The sequence below is a fragment of the Diprion similis genome, chromosome 8 (assembly GCF_021155765.1).
Source record: "Diprion similis isolate iyDipSimi1 chromosome 8, iyDipSimi1.1, whole genome shotgun sequence".
Classification (NCBI taxonomy): domain Eukaryota; kingdom Metazoa; phylum Arthropoda; class Insecta; order Hymenoptera; family Diprionidae; genus Diprion; species Diprion similis.
Window position 1 is genome coordinate 1,600,370 of NC_060112.1, and position 23,411 is coordinate 1,623,780.

At 38.8% G+C, this 23,411-nt stretch overlaps 3 protein-coding genes across 4 annotated transcripts; 1 reads left to right on the forward strand and 2 right to left on the reverse strand.

The window, feature by feature from the left end:
• Positions 1-101: 101 nt before the first annotated feature.
• LOC124409542 (neural/ectodermal development factor IMP-L2) lies at positions 102-7,752 on the reverse strand. Of its 2 annotated transcripts, none has more exons than XM_046887228.1 (8): positions 7,549-7,752; positions 3,609-3,830; positions 3,074-3,138; positions 2,900-2,984; positions 2,203-2,392; positions 1,388-1,587; positions 1,184-1,306; positions 102-1,055 (listed from the first exon to the last, which is right to left on the reverse strand). In XM_046887228.1, the coding sequence occupies exons 2-8, from the start codon at positions 3,828-3,830 to the stop codon at positions 1,035-1,037; spliced, it is 906 nt and encodes a 301-aa protein (XP_046743184.1). In that variant the 5' UTR covers positions 7,549-7,752; the 3' UTR covers positions 102-1,034. The 2 variants fall into 2 exon arrangements, with proteins under 2 accessions (XP_046743184.1, XP_046743185.1); XM_046887229.1 differs by lacking the exon at positions 7,549-7,752 and adding an exon at positions 4,177-4,291.
• A 5,002-nt stretch (positions 7,753-12,754) lies between these two features.
• On the reverse strand, positions 12,755-14,278 carry LOC124409558 (probable NADH dehydrogenase [ubiquinone] 1 alpha subcomplex subunit 12). Its single transcript, XM_046887252.1, has 3 exons — positions 14,077-14,278; positions 13,845-13,927; positions 12,755-13,186 (listed from the first exon to the last, which is right to left on the reverse strand). The coding sequence occupies exons 1-3, from the start codon at positions 14,169-14,171 to the stop codon at positions 12,948-12,950; spliced, it is 417 nt and encodes a 138-aa protein (XP_046743208.1). The 5' UTR covers positions 14,172-14,278; the 3' UTR covers positions 12,755-12,947.
• Positions 14,279-14,654: 376 nt separating this feature from the next.
• On the forward strand, positions 14,655-20,430 carry LOC124409511 (transcription elongation factor SPT5). Its single transcript, XM_046887174.1, has 14 exons — positions 14,655-14,793; positions 15,184-15,451; positions 15,557-15,648; positions 15,722-15,809; positions 15,896-16,063; positions 16,190-16,422; positions 16,499-16,997; positions 17,080-17,431; positions 17,521-17,886; positions 17,969-18,192; positions 18,285-18,643; positions 18,742-19,143; positions 19,235-19,410; positions 19,579-20,430. The coding sequence occupies exons 2-14, from the start codon at positions 15,216-15,218 to the stop codon at positions 19,819-19,821; spliced, it is 3,438 nt and encodes a 1,145-aa protein (XP_046743130.1). The 5' UTR covers positions 14,655-14,793; positions 15,184-15,215; the 3' UTR covers positions 19,822-20,430.
• The last annotated feature ends 2,981 nt before the right edge of the window (positions 20,431-23,411 follow it).

Below are 23,411 nucleotides of genomic sequence, written 5' to 3' on the forward strand. Positions count from 1 at the left end.
CTAATACCTAATAATTTATCTAAAATTATCCAGGTTACAATGTGACTTCGTTAAAACATTTTGTCGATTAAGATTTGATAATAATCCGAATTTCATTTTTTTTCATTATTAATTTGATATTTTTTTCCCTTTATTATTCATTTTTGATTAAGTACATTCATGATTTTGTCCTTACATTGGAGATTTATTATTTCCTTAATAGAGAGCAACGAAATTATACTCCATACCTTCTGTCTTATTTTGAAAATTATTTCTCACATAAACATATATATTGTACTTAGAAATTTTTTACCAGGGTAACACGTTATTCAACACAAAATTGTAACTTATATATGTATGTGTGTACCTGTAAAATGTACAAGCATGTATAGAATACCATATTCGTTAATAGAAATCAATCTTAAAAGTAATAAATAATAACATTATAGGAACAGAAACAATCACTCTGAATTGTACTATAATATGTATGGAATGTATGCGTGTCTAGAATGTTATTTTATGCATTTACGGTGTATATGAAATCATAAATATATATTATTATTTGATAATATTATTGAATAATATAATAAAAGTGCTGATGACATTAAATGGGTGTATGCATGTATTCGTATTTACTGTTTGGCAATGTTAACTAATGTATAGTAATAATCAATTGAATACTTTGAAGTACGTACTATTCCCTAGACTGTATCATTTACCCATTTTAAACCAAATACAATATATTGATGTATAATAATAATAATGATAATAGATATAATAATCATAATATATTAAGCAGTGGAATGTCATTACTTTTTCTAATAATTACTTTTCAATTGAAAGAAAATTTCAAAAAGAAATACTTTTCCAAAAATAAACACTACTTAACGCTTAGTGACTAGAAAATTGAATTGAATGCATCTCAGAGTAACGCAACTCAACTATAATATATAAGTATGCAAATATGACTCGTTGCTCTACTCGTTCAATTTAATTATGACAGTAAACCGATGACCGAGTTTCTTTGTACGCTGCCGCATTGCCTCTTTACTTGCTTAGCTGCCGTTCTCGTCGTTCTGTAAAATAGAAACAGGAAAAAAAATAATCATATTATCCATATTCAACTCCAGAGTTATGCATAAAATTTTGTAGCAATTGGTAGCAGTCTGTATAGCTACAGAACCAAAGATTGCAAAAAACTAACCAGCGTTGGATATAAGAACGTGCTGGCAGCATCCTCATCTCGATCAGACTGAGCAATACATGTAAATCCACCCATGTCGTCCCAATTCAAGGGAAAGATCACCAACTCACCGGTCCCCAAGACCTGATGCAAAGATTTTTCAAATCATTTTACAGGAATATGATAAAAGGGAAGGAATACTGTAATAGATAATTCGAATAGTACCTTGAAGCGAGGATTAGAAGAAGATGTTATTGGCCGGTCGTTGTTGTCCAGCCAAAGAGTACGAGGGGGGCGAGGTCTTCCATTAGCCCGGCACGGCAAAGTGACCGTCGATCCTATAGCTGCTAGCATAACTGGAGAATAAAGAGTTACTCGGGGTTTAGTTTCTGCTCCACAGCTGCTGCCGTTACCCTTGCTGAGTTCTGAAAAAATTGTGATTTAAATATACAAAGGGGAAGGGCATGTGGGTAGCAAATACTAATTTTATTTAAAAAAATACTTATCTGATAGGATAAGAGTCGCCTATAGTTCTGAAAATTCTAGTTGACAGTACAGTTAGAAAGCAATGACCCTATTGAATCTGATTACATAGTAAAATATGCTGTATAGATTGTCGCATAAATCTTTGTGCCTTACAAATCCGAATTCAATTTGATATTCAGCAGCTGCTAGAAACGATTTGTTTAGAGATATGGTCATATGTCTATCGGCAACAAATTCCAAAAATTCAGAGCGCGAGCCTATTTGATTATTCAAATTTTATACAACTTTGGATTATACGAAGATTTCCCATTTTGCCGATATGTTAATGAAATACAGAAATAGATCAGCGGTTTTAATTACCGATATAAATCTTCCTGTTCTCCATGTGGTAAAAAATATACTTTTTGCTTCGACACGACGACTTGCTGAATTAGTTTTAAAATTTCTTAAAGGTTGATATTGTCTTTTGGTTCACACAGTTCATACTGTAATCCTTACCGTATTGGCACATTCTGGGCTAGCGTATAGTCATAAGAAATAAGAAGAATTCTTACCGTCGATAATAAGCATGGTTGGCTTTGAAAGAATTGTCCTACTGCCAGCAACAGCTGCACAGTGAATGATGCCTTGGTCTCTAGGTGAAGCGCAGTCGATGACAAGTCGAGATCTAGTTCTTGCAATACCTCCCCAAATCGAAGGTGTAGTACTAATGTCTGCTATGCTATTTCCGACCACTTCATCTAGCTAAATGATGAAGGAAAAAATTATTGTAATAATAGAAGAGCAATATCATATCCAGCCCAGGTAGAACACACGTATAGATAAAGTCTAAATGACCGTCTAAAATATATACAACATCCATTAAATGCATTAATTGCGAATAATATACACATTATATACAGTCATTTAGACTTTATCTATATGTGTGTTCTATTTGGGCAATCTTTGACACAGAATTCACTTTCTTCTTTATAGATATTACAAAGATTGCATTTCATCTGCAGTTCCAGATGCTACGAGTATTGCTTGAACTGTAAATGCGGCTTTAACATTTGCTTATCGCACCCTTTTAGCAAAGTATAAGGCATCAATGTAAAGTATATCATTTGTCCATGATGTAAATCCTTACAAAAGCGATAAGTGAGCTGATGTTGATCAAAACTAAACTCCAAGGTGTTCGATTTAATATACAGTTAGATTTTCTGTGACCCCAAAATGATCTCATTTACATCAAATAACAATTTAACACACCTGGCGTAGGGGCTCCGTTCCTCGAAGCCAATAAATCTGAGGCGCAGGACTTCCAATTGCCTCACATTCTAATTCAATGTGTGATCTATGATAGAAAAATTAAGATACTGAATGAATGACCGTTAATAGTTTGTGAATGAAATGAGATCAATTGAAATAAGCGTTCATATTTACCTTAAGGGAACACTGATAGCACCTGGCGGACTTTTCGGCATCTGTACCCATTCCTTGTTCGTTATCTAGAATTTCGAAATTCGAACATTTGAGAATTGTTAATGCCAATGCAAGCTCATATGAACGAAAATTGTAATGTCCCGGGTTATTCGAAGCGACGCTGCGCTCTTTCATGATCGACTGAAATGACCTTAGAGATTGTAAGATTCTCACTATTACCTCTCTCAAATCGCGACATCCCCAACGAATCGTCAAAGACGAAAAAAAAAATTTTCCTCGATCCTCTTAGCTTCGATTTATTAGAAAAACTTTCATCTCGGTGATGAACGATTTTGAATTCAGAGCCGCGCGTGCAATGCGAAATTACCCAGGATCCTCCATTCGTGCGGTGCACGTGCATTGTTACTCGCGAATGCGGAGGTGAGGATGAAAGAATAATGGAATGAGTGCCGAATAAGTTTGGTCAGAGGACATGGCACAGAGGGGTTTAGATTTTTGCAAGCATTTTATAATCAACGGCTACACCTTCATTTACCTTGAATTTATTTTTTCCCTTGACGGGTTGTCGCGTTTGGGAGATGACAACCGGTGGCGCCACCACAACGTCACCATCGATTTCATTCTCCTCGATCACCGGATCATCGTCGGCGTCTTGGACGCGACCCCTCAGGAAGGACAACGGGCTGCCATTCGCGAATTCGGGAACGATACAGACGAGCAGAAAGCCCGCTGAGCATATCAACACCAGTCGATGCATCTGAAATCATAGACTTCTATGTCTGAAATAATGAACATAACCTTTCCCTTCACTTTGCGAGCTTCGAATAGATTGATAACTAGATTTATTATCTGAGAAGATGCCGCATCTTCGATAATTAGGCGATAACAAATCAACTGTAGTTAGACAGTAATGATTGGAAGTTTTTTTTTTTTTTTATTACAGACTAATAGTTAGACGATTTCATGTGAGGGCCAATGACATACTAGTAAGCCTAGCCACGACAAAATTTGAACACTAACAGCAGAAAATCTCGCGACGTTCAAATAATAAGAGTATAAACCTATCGTACAGTGAGTTACGAGTTACGTAAGTAAATACATACATAGATGAATGAGGGATTAGGGATAGTTGAATGGTAGTCTTCCTGCCCGCAGCGATCGAATGAATTATAAATTCACCATGAAAAGAGGTCGTGGCGCGATCCTTGTCGGGATAAACTACGAGGTACAAAAATTCTATGGATAAATTAAATATCGGTTGCGTTATCTAATAATGTGTTTATAATTTGAATTCGAACGGCGCTGCAACCTGAAAATTGTGAAGATCTATGATTGATTGGTTCATTATACAGCAAGAAATTGCTCTGTTCAAACCCGATCCGGCAATAATAACAGGTTAGCCAATCATTGAGTGAGCCGAAAGGCGTGCAGGATATCCCGGGTATCGAACATAAATTTCCTGAGCTCGTGTCTCGTATACATATACATATATACAAGAGAGAGAGAGAGAAAATATTGGAAAAAAAAAAAAAAAAAAAATAGGATACCAAACCCCATATTAAAGATTTACGACGTGAGGTTCATTCAAATAATGTCTACGATAATCGAACCGATATTTCATCTCGACGTGCTGGTGGCCGCGATGACTAGGATGCAGCTTACGTGTCCTACGTGTCCACGTTGTTATACGGAGACAATTTTATAATAATATGCACATACAAACCCCAAAGGCCAAGAAGGAAGTATTTTAATATTTATAAACCCTCGGCAAGGCCCTATAAATCCACCCGCGGATCTATGAATAATACATAGATGAGACCGGTAAAGGTCCCAGCTAAAATTTGACCGTACTATACAACCGCACATTAGACATTATCAGTAGCACACGTACGGAGCAGCACGTAGGCATCGCGATGACTCCCTACCTGAGGCCCGTTTCTCCGTTTAACGAGAAGAACAATGACTCGTTTTTTTGATAACGCACAATTTCAGGCATTTCGTAAAGCCGAGCATATCGAATTAGGCATACAACAAATGGACGTTGTTAGCTTTAAATTAGAGGAACTCGGCCGCGGATTCGTTTAGATAATTCATGTGCGGGTGAAAAATTGCGATAAAATTATACAGAAATAAAGAGAGACAAGGAACTACTGCTGACTGGCACAAACCGGGACGTATATACATATAAACGAGTTCTCCGGAAACTTTTGATGTATGTGTATAAGTTAATTAGGATACCGCATCGCACGATCGTTTGGTCTTTTAAAACGCTCTGCTTACGAATTACGCAGCTTATTATTATACACGTGAGCGTCGACGCGTAGCGCGCCGAGTCCGTGTGATAAATGCATCCGAGTTTAGTGCCAGGGAAAATGACACGCAGAGCGTATAAAAGCCGCACTGTGTGTTAAACTTGACGAGCCCGTAAAGTTCCGAAAATCTCTTCTCTTATGCAAGTTTATCACGAACAAGCACGAATATACATACACACACACACACACAGGAGAGCATATCTATCGGTCGGATCTCTAGATGCTCCCTTACCTTCGGTCTCGTTGACCCGGTTCTCCTAGAAAACGATGACGTAAAGAAATCTACCGGACATTGCTTATTTATTCATAGAAACTCGATGAGGTTCGCATTTGATTATCGTTTGGCGCGCGGGCCAGGGGCAAACTTTATGCGATGAGCCAGAAGAGCTCTAAGCAAGAGAGAGATGAAGGAAGAGAGAGATAAGAGAATATATACGTATATACCTACGTGCATTCGTGATACAACTGTATATTGATATTGCATCATGAAATTTCGTCATATTTTACGTACATACATCTGTCAGATATGTTATGGAATTTGGATATTTGACACATACACACACACACACATATATACATATTTATATATATATATATTTTTTTTTATAGCCATGGCGAATTACAGTGATATGAGATTCAAATTCGCGGAGAATCGCGCGGCGGCACCGCGGGCCGCGGAACTTGAGATCGCGAGAGGCACGTGTAGAATCACGCATTCCATGTTTTAAAGATAAATCTATCTAATAAATAATACAGAGCCAAGGGCGATCAACTAAACATACATTATACAGACACTCGCGTAATATATATTATATATACATATGTAAGCATCTATACTTCGTGTGTGTGTGTATGTATTCATATATATATATATATATATATATATATATATATATATATATATATTCATATATATATATATATATACAGATATAGATAAGGGAACGTCGGTAAGTATGTCTATGAGTGGATTCGAAAAATTGGCTAATGTGCTGAACGCAAAGCTCGCGCGTCGACGTACTGCTGCAGAGTTGCGCGAATAATACCTTATGTACACGATATTATACACACACACCCGTAGTTATTCACGTCCGGATGTCGTAAACGATAAATTTTTTGTGTGTAATTTAACTGCCCAATACAACGAACGCGTGTTACGCGTACGGAGAGAATCGAGACGTGTAGACATGTGTATGTTATACGTATTATACATGTAGAATATACGTACAGTGTATAATAAACTATATAAGCGCACACCTATGCCTGTTAAATCAAATACCGTCGTGGAACTCTGCTGATTGTTGAGCAAGCTTAACGGTTGTTTTGTTTATTCTCTCTATCTTGTTTTGCCTGTGATTCATTCATTCATCTTTCATTCATTCATTCATTCATTCATTCATTTATTTATTCCTTATATATTTAATTATGCCCTGCGCGAGATGCACGGTGTCATTTCTTTTCAACTTTCCCGGAATATCGCAACAACTATGATACCCGGCATATCCATGTTCTACCCAACGTATCCAGGTATACAATGCAGATTGCAATTAATGCTGACAGGATGGATGGACGCGTATGAATTATTACCTGACCACAATTCCCTCATGCTGCAGTGATTACACAGCCTAGGTATAAAACCGTATCACACCTGTATATCTAATATGCACTAATTATTTTTGTCATTTATATCCGTAGCGAAGTTAATCTTCTATTATCACTTGAAAGAGAAAAAAGAGAGAGAAACACAAAAAAACGTAACTAATCTCTCTCATTGTCAACTAGAACAATTCCACGGTGCAGCAACTGGAGGAAAAAAAAAACGGTATTCTTTACCCGATAGCAAATTATACAACTGATAAAAAAAAAGCTTCCGGTGAGCCGTATAGGCGAAAGAAAGGAGGAAAAACTCCGAAAAAATTTGAACTGCGCGTCATGCTGAGGATAATTATAGCGAACATCGTAATTTTAATCGGTACAATTCGTTTATATTTTCTCCTTGATGCGTTTAATTGAAAATGCATTTTTTACTGCCTTATCACGTGCAGATAACGATGCGATAAGTATAGAATTTTTCATCACCCGTGTTATCGTTCTTTTTTCTTTCAACAACAAAAACGCCAATACAACAAAGCATGCAACAATAATATGTTATTTTCTACTCACCGATGAGATGACTAAGGGTGTACAGAAGTCAGAGCCGCAGAACAAGTACGTACGAGAGGACGACAATTAACCGAACCTTTTTACAATATGTATATACGAATGCTCTGTGTAATACAACGCTTTGCAGTAAATAATACGCGATATCGTTATCGGTTATCTACGTGAAAAACTCTCTTTATATAAGACCACGTTCAACCTGGGAACTGATTTGCAGAGGGTTAGTGTCGGTCAATTTATACGTTTCAAAAACAACAATGCTGTCCCTCGCTGTTATCGGATTGGCTAGCGCTGGTTAGGATTAAGGTGGGTAGGGGGAGAGGTTTCCCATGGCAACCAATCATTTCCAACATTTTAGTATACTTGATTCTCCGTACCGCGCAGTGTACGCAGGCACACAGAAGCGCGCACACGCAACCCACACGTATACATATATTACACACACACACACACACATGCAAGGTATGCCTAATATTATTCCAGTTAAAAGGTTTTATTTCTTGGAAATTTCACCCACTGTGGTATCAATCAATTCGCATTGTAACCGTTGATTTTACATTTGATAAATCTATAACAACTACGATTCACACTCTTTCACTGCATTGCATATACGTGTCAAAGTTGCAAGGGGCAACTGCTGCAGGGGTGATCGTTGCAATACAACGGAAAGATGATTTCAAACTATTCAGACTACACGTGCTGTTACAATGAGAAACAAAAAAAAATCCTCCACAAGTGACAGTAAAAAATAGAATCTCTATTGGTACGTTGGAACGATTTGTCTCCTTTTCCCCCGGTCCTCGATTCCTATAAATTATCAGGGTGAAATTTCAATTTTATTGGCATTCGAATGATGACGGACGGAAACGAGTATATCTGAGGTATTCGCAAATGCGATTTTATCTCCGTGGGTTTTACCCCAGGAAAATTTTGGCGTGTAAGGCAATCGTTGTACACACATTCGAAGAAGCGGTTAATTAAGAACGAAAGCGGAGAACGTTCGTCATTACAGCGTACAGAGGAAGTTCGTTTGATCTTTTTAAAACTAGTTCAATTTACCCGATGACGAATACACACATGCCCCGAATCTGTGTAGGGGCGTTACTTGTATGCAAATAAATGCCTGCTAGTATAGCTGTGTCGGTACAGCAGGGTAACTGCGAGAGACACGGTCACACTTTTCGCGGAAGTATTAGCTCTGCCCGCTCTGCCGAATCCGTCCGAGTGCTGTCTGCGGATGGCAATTAAAGTTACAGCACATGATGCAAATTACCACCCTGTGCTGCGCAGCTTGCAAAAGAATTACAGCTACAGTGAGGTTCTGTCTCACGGTTCTGTCGTCATCTCGTCTTTGGGTTTCAATCTTGGAATCTAGTAATTCTTATCTCATTCTGAGAAGAACTTCGACTTATTACGTATCAACTTATACCTCCGCTACGCTGAGTGAGGACACGGCGAAACGTGACGGATGTGAGGAGAAAGAAACAAGCAGAAAAGAAACGTCACCCAAACATTTCGGTGACAAAAATCAGTTGACAGTGTTGAATTTTTTTCACGCAATACGTATAAATTATAACAATGTCGATATGTTGTATAAATAATTATACAGGTTGTCGGTATGTATGTATAGTATATGTATATCACCAATATGTCTGGCTAACGAGACGTATTTCCCCCGCAGCGAAAAGTGAACAATCTTTCAATTATCATTACCATTAGCTAATGACGTATATATTGAAAATCAAACGGTTATTATATTGCCTCATTTTATTTCCTCCTTTTCATCCCCCTCCTCGTCATCCTTCTCCTCATTTTTCCATCCCTTATTTTTATCGTCTAATGAATGCAGACGATTTTATCCTATTTTCAGGTACGAAAATTCAACTAGGTATACTCTCATATTATACTTAAGAGTACAATGCGTGTTCTCCAGGGAATGCAGGAAACTGTCTCAGCAATTCGGAGTTTCCTTTGACGATATTACTTCTTGTCTGTGAATATCTAATAACTAATTGATTCCTAGAAGAATATGAAGAAGGAGAAAGGGGGGTGGGAGGGAGGGAGGGAGGGAGGGAGGAAGAGAGAAAGAGAGAGAGAGAGGGAGGAGAGAGAGAGAGAGAGAGCGTCGCAAATTACGCAATAACACATAACGATCTCCTCCTGTCAAGGAAGAGACAAAATTCTCCCGGTCTGTACATATGTAATGTCTAATGATAAGGAAAATAAAAAAGAATACCCTGTTCCTATTATCCGCATGTCTTCACTATAACTTAGGTGGGTGGTTTAACCGGTGCAAGGTGCGCACGTTCGCATATGTATGTGTGTATATGTACATACATATGTACAGTGTACACCAGAGTATACGGTGATTTTAAAAAAAAAGAATTAGTGATTCATCGCCGTACATGCGGTGTTGTGGTATATATACGTATATAAAACGAGAACGATTTCAATGCGTGGAAAACAGGTTTCGTGGGAACCGAGTAAGATTTAATAATATACGAATATGCACTCACAGGTGTTACGAGTGCCCATGTATTTTTATATACATACGCGTCATACATGGTTTATTATATCCACGAGATTTGATGAAACGGTAGCTAATTTTTGACGTTACGATACATCGAAATGTTGCAAATTGGATTATATCGTGAACGCGCTACATGTTACATGTACGTGATGCGAATTCCTGCACGGACAACAGAGTCGAACGAAGACGAAGACGGAAACGAAGATACGAAGATGACGAATGAAAAGAACGAGGAAGAAGCTTTAAAAGAAGAGAAGAAAAACGGAGGGCAAAATGTTTCTGTAGGTACGATAAATTCAGCTTCTCCGATGCTAATTCCAAGGCTAAACAGCAGTCAGAACTTAATCTCCATATTTATATTCTTGGCTGTGAGAACAAGACGACAGAGGGGCGAAAGGGCGAGGAGGTAGAAACCGTGAGTGAAAGTAAAAAAAAAAAAAATAGTAATAAAAAAAAAACAGCGCAGAAAAAAACACAACACTGCTGTATACATACAAATAGATAAAGAAAAACCGCAAACACGGGAAAAAATGGAAAAAGTACAGCCGTAACACCATACTCAAAGTTCTCGAAAGATCTTGCATTCGGAATAACAGCTGCAAGAGTAGAAAAATGATAAAAATTAATTAAGAAATAAAAAAATTTGAAGTGAATTTTCCTCCTGTTAGGAAACATATTTCTTGTTTACGAGGTCTGTTGATTAAATAAAATATGATAGAAAACAGATGATGGGACAGAAGAACTTTAGTTTTAAAATGAAAAATTTCTCAAAAGACGATCGCCTTTGAGATCCACTTGGGTAAAGCAGCCCTTTTTCCCCGTTCTGATGATTTATGTCTAATTACGACTAATTGTACAACAGCCAGAGCGTCGAAATAGGGCCGAGGGTGATAATTAATAGGACGAAAATTAGGGGGATGGGGAGATGAGTGGTGACGAAGAAAGGAGGAGGGCGTCACGCTGCTCATGATATTACTATTAATAAAAGATATATTGGGCAAAATTGATCGCTAATAAATGAACAAACACGAGTGCCGCTTGTGACCAACGGATGGACGGTTAAAGGCGGATAGTGAAACAAAGACGAAGAAGACGTCAACGCACGTATTACACAGTACAATTAATTGGACGATATAATTGTCCGGCGGTACATGATGTCGCGGGTCAATTGCACACAGCGGAGAGCGCACGTATGGGGGAATTTCGCAATCTAAATTTTCGATTCGTTGGGCTTTCGTCGGCAGCGAATTTGTAACTAAGCCATTCCTGCCGTGATTCTGTTCAGCGTGAAATAACGCCCGTTAACCGGTTAGGGCTGGAAACGATTTTAGATCCAAAATGAAATTCGAATCGAGGGGTGAACAGCGGCCATGTTTATTTTATACCGTGATTCGAATCCGTTTATCAAACGGTGTAGTGTTTTATTTTCTGTTCGAATTTTCGGGTTGGTTATGGAAACTGACCAGTCGCGTTTTGATTACGTTCACATTTCAGCACAAATCGTGGTTCCAATATTCTGATTCGAAATTCGAGAATTGCATTTGTTTGAGAATAATATTCTTCAACTTACATTTGCACTGTTTGCCCGACGATGCGGACGTGGTGCGTTCTTAAATTAGAATTACGTAGCTGCGTCAGTGTTTAACTTATGCGCGAGCCCAACCCTGTACAAAGTCATTCGTTGCGACTGATTGCTAATTAAAGCACATCAGTGGGGTTTCTCGCTCAGCGGTCGATAATTCATTAATTTTTACATCAGAATCAGATAAACACTTTTGTCGTAACACGTGCCGTAAATATATATACGTTTATAAAATATGAAATCAAAAAGAAATTAATGTACATCCATATACGTATATGTATAAAGAGAGGATGAGAAAGTGTCTCATCGGTTGCGAGAGTTCGCGCTAGTTTTCGCCGGACATCACCGGATCCTGCCCGATCACTTTCAGCTTTGAATATGAACGCCGATTCACGTAGATTATACGCATGCCGTGTGCAACACGTAGATTGAAATTTGTCCTTGCCTCGTCGCCACATTTTCGATCAATTTTTACTGCATCTTTTCTGCACCACCGTTTCTCCACTTCTCTGCTACTACCTTTTTCTTTCCATCCTGCGCGTTGTATGTTACAGAAGAACGCCAATTACTTCTTGTTTCTTCACATCGTTTTTTTCTTCTTCTTCATCTTCTTCTTCTTCTTCTTGTACTTCTCTCCCTGCCAACTCAGCTGCGTATGAAAGTCAAGGACTCTACGTAATAAGTGAAAAATAAAATCGGCAGCTGTGAACGAACACGTAACCCATATCTTGAAAAGCAACGCATGGCCGCAATTTCTTAAACCCATACCGCGTTATTTTCACTAAAATAATAATGACATTGATACGAGAAATAACGTCAATACGATAATTAGCGACTGAATATTTGTTTTAATAATATTACTTATTATAGTACCAAGTATTATTATTGTTTTCGTTACTCGCAAAAAATAGAACAGGATCAGATTTGAAAATGCACTGAATTTGGAATAAAATAGGTATTTGTTTTTTACTTTCGTGATATACATAATAAATGGTAAAAAATGAAAATTTGGGAAGATGTCAATCACTTTTGGATAAGAACACCATGAGGATAAAGTCTGGTTCATACTTCATACATTGACACAATTTATGAATATCTTGAAGTTAACAGAGATGCGATTTATTTACAATAATCGTACACACAGCGTACTATAATATATGTTACATGTACGGAATAATTTAGCTAAAGGTTTCATTTCTTTTGTTTGTCTCTACGACTATTTTTCTTCACTCTTATAATGCTTGTGATTTTATTTCCTACTTTCATCATACTCTAGATTCAGGGATAATCTTACTTGGGTTTCCACGCTTCGATTTTAGGACGAGTCGTACTATAAGGCATGTAAGCATCTCTCGTTCCAGTCATATTTTCTGTATGATCAAGCATCCACTTGTACTTAGGACGAGACGGATCCTTGTGTGGAGGCAGATCGGTCTTATAATGCAACCAGCCGAACCATTCAGGAGGCACTTGAGATGCGTTGTAGTCTAAACCAACATGGTCGGCATATTCAACCCAACGATTGCGTCCTAAAACGGCCAAGCAAACCAATTTTATCAATTACGAAATTATAGAAAAAAGAAGAAATAAGTTCGAAATGTTTGTAGTTTCATATTTGTAACGGGATTGTCACAACAACGTATTAATTTACACAGGGTCAATATTATGGTCTGGCTCAAGGGCAATCTTGGGCAGAAGTAGGCGGTTATGTAATAAAAAAATAAAACAGCCAAGTGAACTTGAAAAGTAGACGACATTGGAGCATTCTTTACTTCTTATTGCTTTCTTTTTCTTCTCCCTTTAACCGGTAAGTGGGTAGAAAAGAAAAGAACAAAGAAAAGAAAGAGGAGAAAAAGAAATCGCTTGAACCAAAGTTTTACAGCTCTTGTTTCAGCTCGAGATTGCGACTAAACAAAACGTGTGCGTGTACCTTTTATATGCTGGAAGTGTTGTATGTTGTAAACATTATTTGAAAATACGATAGTTTGCTGCAGCTATAGTTAGCATTTTATAAGTCATGTGCTGGTATTTACTGCGCAGTAACGGCAGGTATGAAAGTAAATATAAAACCAATGATAGAAATTACGAAAGAAGTAATTGAGAAATCTAAACGTCACCTAAGAACAAGATCGACAGAATGGGATAAAGGATGATGTTGCAGCAGTAACTTGACGATATAATAATTACCATAAAAGTGCATGTTATTTTCGAAGTAGCGATTCCCATATTTGTCCTCGCCGATCAAAGTTCCTGATTTCAATTCATCTCGTCTGTAGATAATAATAAGAAAACGAGCGTTGATGGTAATACGTTACTCGAGAGGTTTATCTTTATATTTTGATAGCATAAATGAACGTCAGTATAGGTTAAGTCGAAATACAATTCGACCGATTGTTGAAAAACGCTGTCCGATACAAACCTGTACAGAGCTTTTAATGATCCTCTTATGCCGCCATTATCTCTAACAATCTGGAAAAATCTCACGACTTTATCAACTCCAAAAAATTTCGCCATCTTTTTTAAGTCAACAACGTGACTGCTGCTGCAGCTTAAATACGCTTTGCTGCAGCTACGGTATGTAAGTGTTACAAATTATGTAAATATAAAATGGCCGCGGGAAATTCGATACGCGGGTTTAAACCATAAACTAAGCAATGTGGATGAATGACTAAATGACGGCAAATATAAAATTTATAGTACTTCTTTCAGTGATGCTAAGAATGCTTGGAATGCGCCTTAAGTAAAATTTTCAATGATCCGTCAACTTATAATTTTTTCGATCTTTTTGAAGATCACCAGTCCCAGAAGAGTCAACGCCAGAAGTTTGTCCAGTCCTAGGCACCTAGCTTCGGCCGAATTTTCACGGGGAGCAAAGTACTGCGGCGCTGCGACAGCCGAAAAACTGCCCATGAAAATGTGCCCGCAGTAGATCACACCGAATTTAACGTCAGACATACCGTTCCGAGCCGACCGAGCCAACTTCATGCATATGCTTACACTGTGATTCCCTTAGACCAGTGATTCCAGTTACTAAAGCTTTGATGCATATTACCGAGTTGGTTGTGATCGTACCATAATGCTGTATTATTCATTACTGTAACACAATTGTTGATAATATTCTTCTTCCTCTGTGAGGGTGAGTAAAATTTCCGAAAAACTTCTTTGCTGATCAATGGTAATCATTCCAATAGTCTTTAGAATTGGAGAAATATTTTATCATCTTTTTTTCTCCATTTTCTTTACTTCGTTCATGCGGTGTTGAGTGTGTATTTACCCACCAAACAAATGTCGTCAATCCTCTAATTGAAGCTCCGAGAATCTCTGTTGCTGTTGAAAACCCCGTTCAGTTATCAGTGAGAATTTTTTTTTCTTAACATTTAACTAGTTAAGTAACCTCACATATGGCTGAAACAGTTTCTAAATTATCTATTGCAATGTTTACTCAAGGTTCAAACTCTAGAAACACTCCAATTTTTTTTCACAATTGCAAAGAAAACCTACTGCAATTATTACTCACATATTTCAGGAGCAAAGTTTCCACACCAAGAAATAAAAAAAATGTCCGATTCAGAGGCTAGTAATTTTTCGGACAATGACAGTGACGCGGGAGGCCGTGGTGGCGGTGGAAGTGAAAGCGAGTCTGAAGACAACCGTTCGGTAAAATCTGGAGGCGCTAGTGATACAGGTAGTGGACGCCGTTCTCGTAGCGCATCGAGAAGTAGGAGAAGAAGTAGATCAAGATCACAATCCAAAAGTCATTCCAGATTAAGATCACGCTCTCGTTCAGGTTCTGGGTTAGTAAATACTAAATTTGTGTTAAGTACGAAGTCGCACGCAATAATCTTGTTCTTTTACACTGAACATTAATTTGGAATACCGTTTTTCTTTCTATTCAAAAGTTCGGACGCTGGAGGTAGCCATCGAGCAGATGAGGCTGAAGAAGCTCATTCTGGTGACGACGAAGAAGTTGAGCCTGAGGAGGAACCAGAAGGTGAGTTTTTAGCACAGTTGTGAAAGATTTGATAATGCAGATCTGATTATCGAGGTATCATGTCCTTTTTCAGGGGAAGATTTGGATGGTAGCAGTGATTATGACGAGGAGGAGTATGAAGATGACGACAGACCGAGCAGGAAGAAGAAGAAAAAAGACAAGTCAGTCACATGATATGATCCATACATTAATTGATGATTTCTTAATTGATAAATCCTAAAAAAATACTGCAATTCAATTCTTACAGATTTGGCGGTTTTATTATCGACGAGGCTGAAGTGGATGACGAGGTTGAAGATGACGATGAATGGGAGGATGGAGCGCAGGAGATAGGAATTGTTGGAAATGAAGTGGACGAGTTAGGGCCGACTGCACCTGAAATTGAGGGAAGACGTCGAGGCACAAATCTCTGGGAGTAAGTAAAGAGATAAGGATATAAAAATCGAGGAACACACGGAACAGTTTCTTAAAAAACCATATCTATACCCGCGCAATAATCAGTATTGACCAGTGCCTAACAATAGCTATCCCACAAATTTAGTTCACAGAAAGAAGATGAAATTGAAGAGTATCTCAGAAAGAAATATGCCGACGAATCCGTCGTTTCACGTCACTTCGGAGATGGGGGTGAAGAAATGAGTGATGAAATTACCCAGCAAACGCTTTTACCTGGTGTGAAAGACCCCAATCTCTGGATGGTCAAGTGCCGTATCGGTGAAGAAAAAGCCACTGTGCTTTTACTCATGCGAAAATTCATAACGTATCAGTTCTCAGGTACGACAGCTCAATTTCCCTATTGCAATATTTCGTTTCTCTATCTGCTAAAGGCTCTTTCCTATTCGATTCGCAGGAGAGCCATTGCAAATAAAATCTGTTGTTGCGCCTGAGGGTGTGAAGGGCTATATTTACATCGAAGCATACAAACAGCCTCATGTAAAGGCCGTTATAGAAAACGTTGGTAATCTGAGAATGGGTATTTGGAAACAACAAATGGTTCCAATCAAGGAGATGACGGATGTGTTGCGCGTCGTCAAGGAACAAACTGGCCTGAAGGCAAAGCAATGGGTTCGTTTGAAGAGGGGAATATACAAGGATGACATAGCACAAGTGGACTACGTGGATTTGGCGCAAAATCAAGTACATTTAAAACTGTTACCAAGAATAGACTACACGAGACCTCGAGGTGCCCTAAGAACCGCGCAAAGTGAATCCGAGGCACTTAAACGCAAAAAGAAAAGACGACCCCCGGCGAAACCTTTCGATCCGGAAGCAATCCGCGCAATTGGTGGAGAGGTGACCAGTGACGGAGACTTTTTAATATTTGAAGGGAACAGATACAGTCGAAAAGGGTATATTATTTTAATCAATCAAGCACCGCTACGAGTTTTTCATAAAAAAAATGAGGTCTAATTGAATTTTTGGACCTTTTAGATTTCTCTACAAAAATTTCACGACAAGTGCCATCATTGCCGAAGGTGTTAAACCGACGCTCTCTGAACTGGAGAGATTTGAAGAAGCTCCCGAGGGTATAGACATAGAACTGAGCGGCACTCCGACTACAGGAGTTTCTGCCGGTAAAGAGGATCAGGCGGTTACTCATTCGTTCAGTAACGGCGACAATGTGGAAGTTTGCGAAGGAGAATTGATGAATTTACAAGGAAAAATTGTATCAATTGATGGTAACATGATAATGGTCATGCCGAAGCACGAGGAACTGAAAGAAGCCTTAGAATTCCAGGCAAATGAGTTGAGAAAATACTTTAGAATGGGAGATCATGCAAAGGTAATCTTTTTCTATATCTTGGATTCCGTATTTGTATTAGGTATGTTTCATTCAAACTGATCCAAATCATCAACTTTTCAAATTCGCAGGTAGTGGCTGGAAGATACGAAGGAGACACGGGGCTGATTGTACGTGTCGAACAAAATAGGGTCGTTCTTTTTTCCGATTTGTCAATGCACGAGCTAGAGGTACTCCCACGAGATCTACAACTTTGTTCAGACATGGCGACCGGCGTTGACAGCTTGGGTCAATTTCAATGGGGTGATCTAGTACAGCTCGATGTTCAGACCGTCGGCGTAATCGTTCGTTTGGAGCGCGAGAATTTTCACGTACTATCGATGCATGGGAAAGTTGTCGAGGCAAGACCGCAAGGTCTTACAAAGCGCCGTGAAAACAGAAACGCAGTCGCGTTAGATTCGCAGCAAAATACGATCCAGAAAAAGGATATAGTGAAGGTTTGTTTTCGGCTTTTCTAAGAATATTGGGTCTAAAAAATGTATCCGAAACGTTAACGCAATTCTCAAATTTACTCGAAAGGTAATTGACGGACCGCACGCAGGCAGAGGAGGTGAGATCAAGCATCTTTACAGAAGTTTCGCGTTTCTGCACTCGAGAATGTATTTGGACAATGGAGGAATATTCGTATGTAAAACTAGACATCTTCAGTTAGCCGGTGGCAACAAAGCAGGAATGGGCCCAGCGATGTCGCCATCGTTCGGATTTATGTCTCCCAGAATCGCATCACCGATGCACCCAAGTGGGTAGGTATCTCAACGAGAATCCTTACCGCGAAAATCGTACTTACTTCTCCCAAAAAACCTTAAACAATGACTTTACACTCTCATTTAACCAGTGGCGGGTTCGGAAGAGGTGGTGGGGGAGGCGGAAGAGGCAGAGGCCGAGGTGGAGGTGCGAGACGCGACAGAGAGCTGATAGGAACCACGATAAAGATAACGGGTGGGCCGTACAAGGGTAACGTGGGAATAGTAAAAGACGCAACAGAGAATACGGCGCGTGTAGAACTTCATTCGACTTGTCAAACGATATCTGTGGATCGTTCTCACATTGCAAACGTTGGCGTGCCGACCAAGGACGGCGGATTCAGTAGCTACAACCGAACCCCGGCTTACACGGCCGGTGGTCAGACTCCGATGTACGCTAGAGATGGTTCAAAAACTCCGATGCACGGTTCGCAAACGCCGATGTACGAAAGTGAGTATTGATAAAATCGAAAAAACCGTTGATGTCACGGTGAAAAATCAGTGATAACACCAGTGGCAAATGTTATTCGAATTGTTCTATTTTTGCAGATGGCTCGCGCACGCCGCATTATGGCTCGATGACACCTTCGCACGATGGTTCCCGTACCCCTGGTCAATCAGGGGCATGGGATCCGGCTGTGACAAACACGCCGGCGAGAGCGAACGACTTCGACAATTACAGCATGGAAGAAGGAGGGTCTCCGGGTTACGCTCCCGGCTACCCCTCGACAGGCGGTCCGTTTACACCCCAAACACCCGGGACAATGTACGGATCGGAGCAGAGCTACAGTCCCTATCAGCCAAGTCCCAGTCCGGCTGCGAGCGCCAGCGCAAGCCCGAGTCCAGCCGGTTATGTGGCCACTCCATCTCCCTCGGGAACTGGGTACACTACGAGTCCGCACGGCGCGTTTGCGTCGCCATCGCCGATGGGTTATAGCCCGATGACACCAGGTAAATTAATGAAAAATTTATTATAATTTCTCTACACATTTTTTCGAGCACATCAAACGCCTTTGTACAATTTTTTCATTTAAATACACAGGCGTCGCGGGCAGTCCTTACAATCCTCAAACACCCGGAGCTGGACTCGACGCTGGGGCTAGTAGCGGTATGATTATGGGCTCAGAATGGCATACCACTGATATAGAAGTACGGATACGCGATACTCACCAGGATCCGGCCCTGGCTGGGCAGCAAGGTGTAATCCGCGGAATATCGGTAAATTATACTTTATCGCATAACGACACAGTCGTCGAAATATTATATCAGCTTTCAAATTTCACCAATGCAAGAAAATTAAAAATGCGCACAAACTGTAGCAAAATCGTTGCATAATGTCGCTTTGTATCTCCGTAACAAACAAAATTTTCACATTTTTTTTTACAGGGTGGCATGTGCGCCGTTTTTCTACCTGCCGAAGACAGAGTGGTGAATCTTTTGTGCGAGCAACTAGAGCCTGTTGTTCCGTCTCGCGGTGATCAGGTCAAAGTTGTCGTCGGCGAGGATAGAGAAGCAGTAGGAATTCTTCTTTCGATTGATAATCAAGAGGGGGTCGTTAAACTTAGTACAGACGCTGTTAAGATGTTGCATCTACGATTTCTTTGTAAAATGAAAGCTCCGACGACTTAGTAAACTAACACGAGTATCTTGTTAGAGACATATAATACGTTGCATCTCACGATTTCACACGATTTTTCAAAGGGACCCGTGCAGACGTTAAACTTGGTGAATAAGTTATTTTAGGGGCAATTCGTCCCGCGTGGAATGTTTACAGCAATCTTATAGGCTTATGTACCACGCGAAGTTTAATACAAGTTTATACAATAATTCTTCTGGAACAAATCAATTGTAATAAAAAAAGGAAATGTAGTAAATACCTAAAGTAACACTGCTCAGGAAAAGGGTTTAGAAATCCCCATCAAAAATATTCGGAGCTACAAACTTGAAAAAAATGTCAGTCTGATCACTTACCGCTATGCTTTTTCGTATTCGGTAGAATTTAAAAACGGGATTAATTGTATCCGAAAAATGTCTGCAAGTGTCGCAATTCTAACATTGTGAGAATGAATCAATTTGTTTTACATTCAAGATTTCCGATACTTACTCGTTACGTATAGTACCTAATTAAAATAAAATATTCGTTATATCCCAACACTTAACATAGGCCTGAAAGATTAATTATTGTAACGATCTAGATGGGATCTTTCTGCTGACAAATAAATTTCTATACAAAATTTACCATCAGTTGTTAAACTCTCTTTCATATTTTTACTTCACCACCTGCAGCTCATGTAGTATCAAAAACTCTTCAATAATTTGATACGCAATATCCCACGGAACTTTAGATCTTTCTTGAAAATTGACTATACATTTGTTTTCATTCCCAAAAGCCCTTACTTATGTCCTGAGCGCTACATGCAGCGTGTCTACTGCAACCAAGAATTTACATTCCAGGAGTTTCTGGGACAATTACCGTATTGTTCCGAATATAAGCTGAAGTTTTTTGTCATTGTGAGCACCCGCTAAAATCGTGCTCGCATTATACGCAAACCTTTCAGTCTCGATTTTTACGAGCAGCAAAATGCTGCCTAGTTTTTGACCAATAGGAATGCCAATAAAATAGTTAACTCGCATCCAGAGTGCACATGGTAGCGTTTTTCTGCTATATTGGCCAAGAACTCGGCAGCATTTTCTAGTCGTGAACTCCGTCCTTACATGCGTGCTTTTAAAGAAATTCATTTCATCTACTGACAAAAACCTGTTATCGGCAGTTCAATATTGAAGCATTTCCCGCCACCCAAGCATTCTGATTAGTTGACTAACCTTAGTTAATGAATCAGAATCTGAGAGCATATAGTCCTCATATAGTAGTAGATGGAGGGAGCCTGTCCTATCCTGGCACATAAGTGGCGATGTTACCAAGGATAGATATAGCAGCATGAGAACCTATCTCTCTCTTACAAAATGTGATTGGTCAGTTCAAATCAGCCACGTGACTACGTCAGAGCTGTACCAAGCAGTACGGTAAGGGTGCAGTGCCCGATGTGCCCATGTAGTGAGGCCTTAGAGTTAAGAATGAAGCAGGAAGCATTCCAAAGCGTGCACTATTGATGAAACATTAACAATCGCGTCAGTAACCAAATTTCAGAATGGTTCTGAAATGCATAGTTTGTAAAATAGAAAGTGATGAAACAAATAGTTCGGACGTCAGCTTTCACAAGTAAGTGATATTGAAAATTTTATGGGTTAGGTTAGTGTTAACATTTCCTTTTAAATCAGGTTCTCACACATATTTGATATTACGCAGATTGCCAGCGTCCGAAGGATCAAGAAAGGAATGGTTACAAGTCTTAACGAAGCATTGCCCTCCAATAACACAAAAATACGTGCATGTATGCAGTCAGCATTTTAAGAAACATTGTTTCCAATACGGTGGAATGTGTCAACGGAGAATGTTAAAAAGTGGATCCGTACCAACTATTTTTCAGGATTTTGAAATAGTGAAATGGTGACTATTAAGTGCCATTGCAATCAGCATATGTATAAAAATACTAAACACCGGCACAAGGCTAAAGTTAGCAGCCAAACATTTTAATGTTAATTTTTCTATTTCAAAAAAGTTTCACACGTTTGGCTGCTAATTCTGGTTGCTAGTTTCAGTTTCATAACACAGGCTATTTTTTGCAGTGCGAAACAGGGTGGCAATCAATCCCCAGGGTCTGTGAGTCGACCCCAAACTACAAATAAAGGTTTCACACAAGTAGAGAATGATTTGAAATTTCCACAAACAGATATCAATTCAGATTCAATGTAGGTTTTTATATCTGTAAATTGTGACCATCGCATTGCTCATTACACATTTGATTATAGTCGCACATGTTCCTAAACTAATATAACGAATAAAAGTTTCAGCATGCCAAGTTCAGATGACACTCCAAAGCCACTTAAATTGGACAAAATTATACCAGAAAATGAAATGATGCAGTCAATACGACAACAAAATACACAAATTGCAAAGCTTAAACGGCAAAATAAAAGCTTGAAAGTTACAGTAGGTAGATACAGAAAGCGAGTATCTCAATACAAACAGCTATTTGAAGCACTGAGACGAAGGAAATACATTTCCGATAGTGAGACTATAACTCTTCAAGTAAGTATGGAATAGAGTGTCTCATGTGGTAAGGTTTCCTACCATTTTCAATCATGTGTATATACCCATAAGGTATGTATTGTAAATATATCATAATATTAAGAGTGAAAACGTTATACAAAATCCGCTTCATTAAAACCATTACTATTGAATTTTGTGTAAGAAATTTCTATTGAAATTGTATGTACGAAATTGTACATTAATCATAATTAATTTGAACAATGAATTTTCTGTTAATTCCTTATACATTATATGTTATTATACATTTTGACATTTATCATTCAATGAAGTAAGAATTATAAATCCCTATACAAACTAAATTCAGTCTATGTATTTGTAGGTATAAGTATATTTCAATCTTTCTAGCGAATTTCTTGTGACATGGTGGAATGGGATTCTAAGGTACTTAGATTCACAACTGTTGTTTACACTTTTACAGGAAGCAATAGCTTCTGATGATCGAAGAGATTTTGACAAATTACTGAGCTCCGGACAAACGAAAGGCCCATTACCATCATTTTTACGTAAATTTGCATGTACGCTAGATTTTTATTCTCCAAAAGCTTATACTTACGCATGCAGGACTTTTATAAAACGTTTACCTCACCAGAAAACTATAAGTAAATGGTATAGAAATGTACGTATTGGCTCTGGGATTTCTAAGGAGGTGATAGAAACTGTAAAAAGAAAAGTTAGCAAATCTACATGGCCGGTATTTTGTAACTTGGGTTTGATGAAATGTCCATTAAAAAGAAAGTTGAAACAGTTAATGGAATTGAGTATGGATACGTTGACTTAGGTAAAGGTAATATCGCAGATAATGTTATGGTTTGCATGCTAGTTTGTCTCACTAGTCACTGGAAAGTTCCAATTTCTTATTATTTCATAAATGCTCTCACTGCCAATGAGAAAAAAAATATGGTTGATGAAACTTTAAGAACAATCCATGAGACTGGTGTCAGAGTAGTATCGTTAACCTTTGATGGTCCAAAGACAAACCTCTCTATGTGCGAGTTATTGGGAACTAACTTAAGTGTCGACGAGCACATGCGAAACTATTTTGAACATC

Coding starts and splice junctions, on each gene's coding strand:
- LOC124409542 (XM_046887228.1), bottom strand. CDS start 3,830: ATGCATCGACTGGTGTTGATATGCTCAGCGGGCTTTCTGCTCGTCTGT. Junction 2,985..3,073: donor GCTATCAGTGTTCCCTTAAG/GTAAATATGAAC, acceptor TTTCTATCATAG/ATCACACATTGAATTAGAAT. Junction 1,588..2,202: donor AACCATGCTTATTATCGACG/GTAAGAATTCTT, acceptor CAATTTTTTCAG/AACTCAGCAAGGGTAACGGC.
- LOC124409558 (XM_046887252.1), bottom strand. CDS start 14,171: ATGGCGAAATTTTTTGGAGTTGATAAAGTCGTGAGATTTTTCCAGATT. Junction 13,928..14,076: donor TCATTAAAAGCTCTGTACAG/GTTTGTATCGGA, acceptor TATTATCTACAG/ACGAGATGAATTGAAATCAG. Junction 13,187..13,844: donor AAATAACATGCACTTTTATG/GTAATTATTATA, acceptor TGGCCGTTTTAG/GACGCAATCGTTGGGTTGAA.
- LOC124409511 (XM_046887174.1), top strand. CDS start 15,216: ATGTCCGATTCAGAGGCTAGTAATTTTTCGGACAATGACAGTGACGCG. Junction 15,810..15,895: donor AAGAAGAAGAAAAAAGACAA/GTCAGTCACATG, acceptor CAATTCTTACAG/ATTTGGCGGTTTTATTATCG. Junction 17,887..17,968: donor AGAAAAAGGATATAGTGAAG/GTTTGTTTTCGG, acceptor TTTACTCGAAAG/GTAATTGACGGACCGCACGC.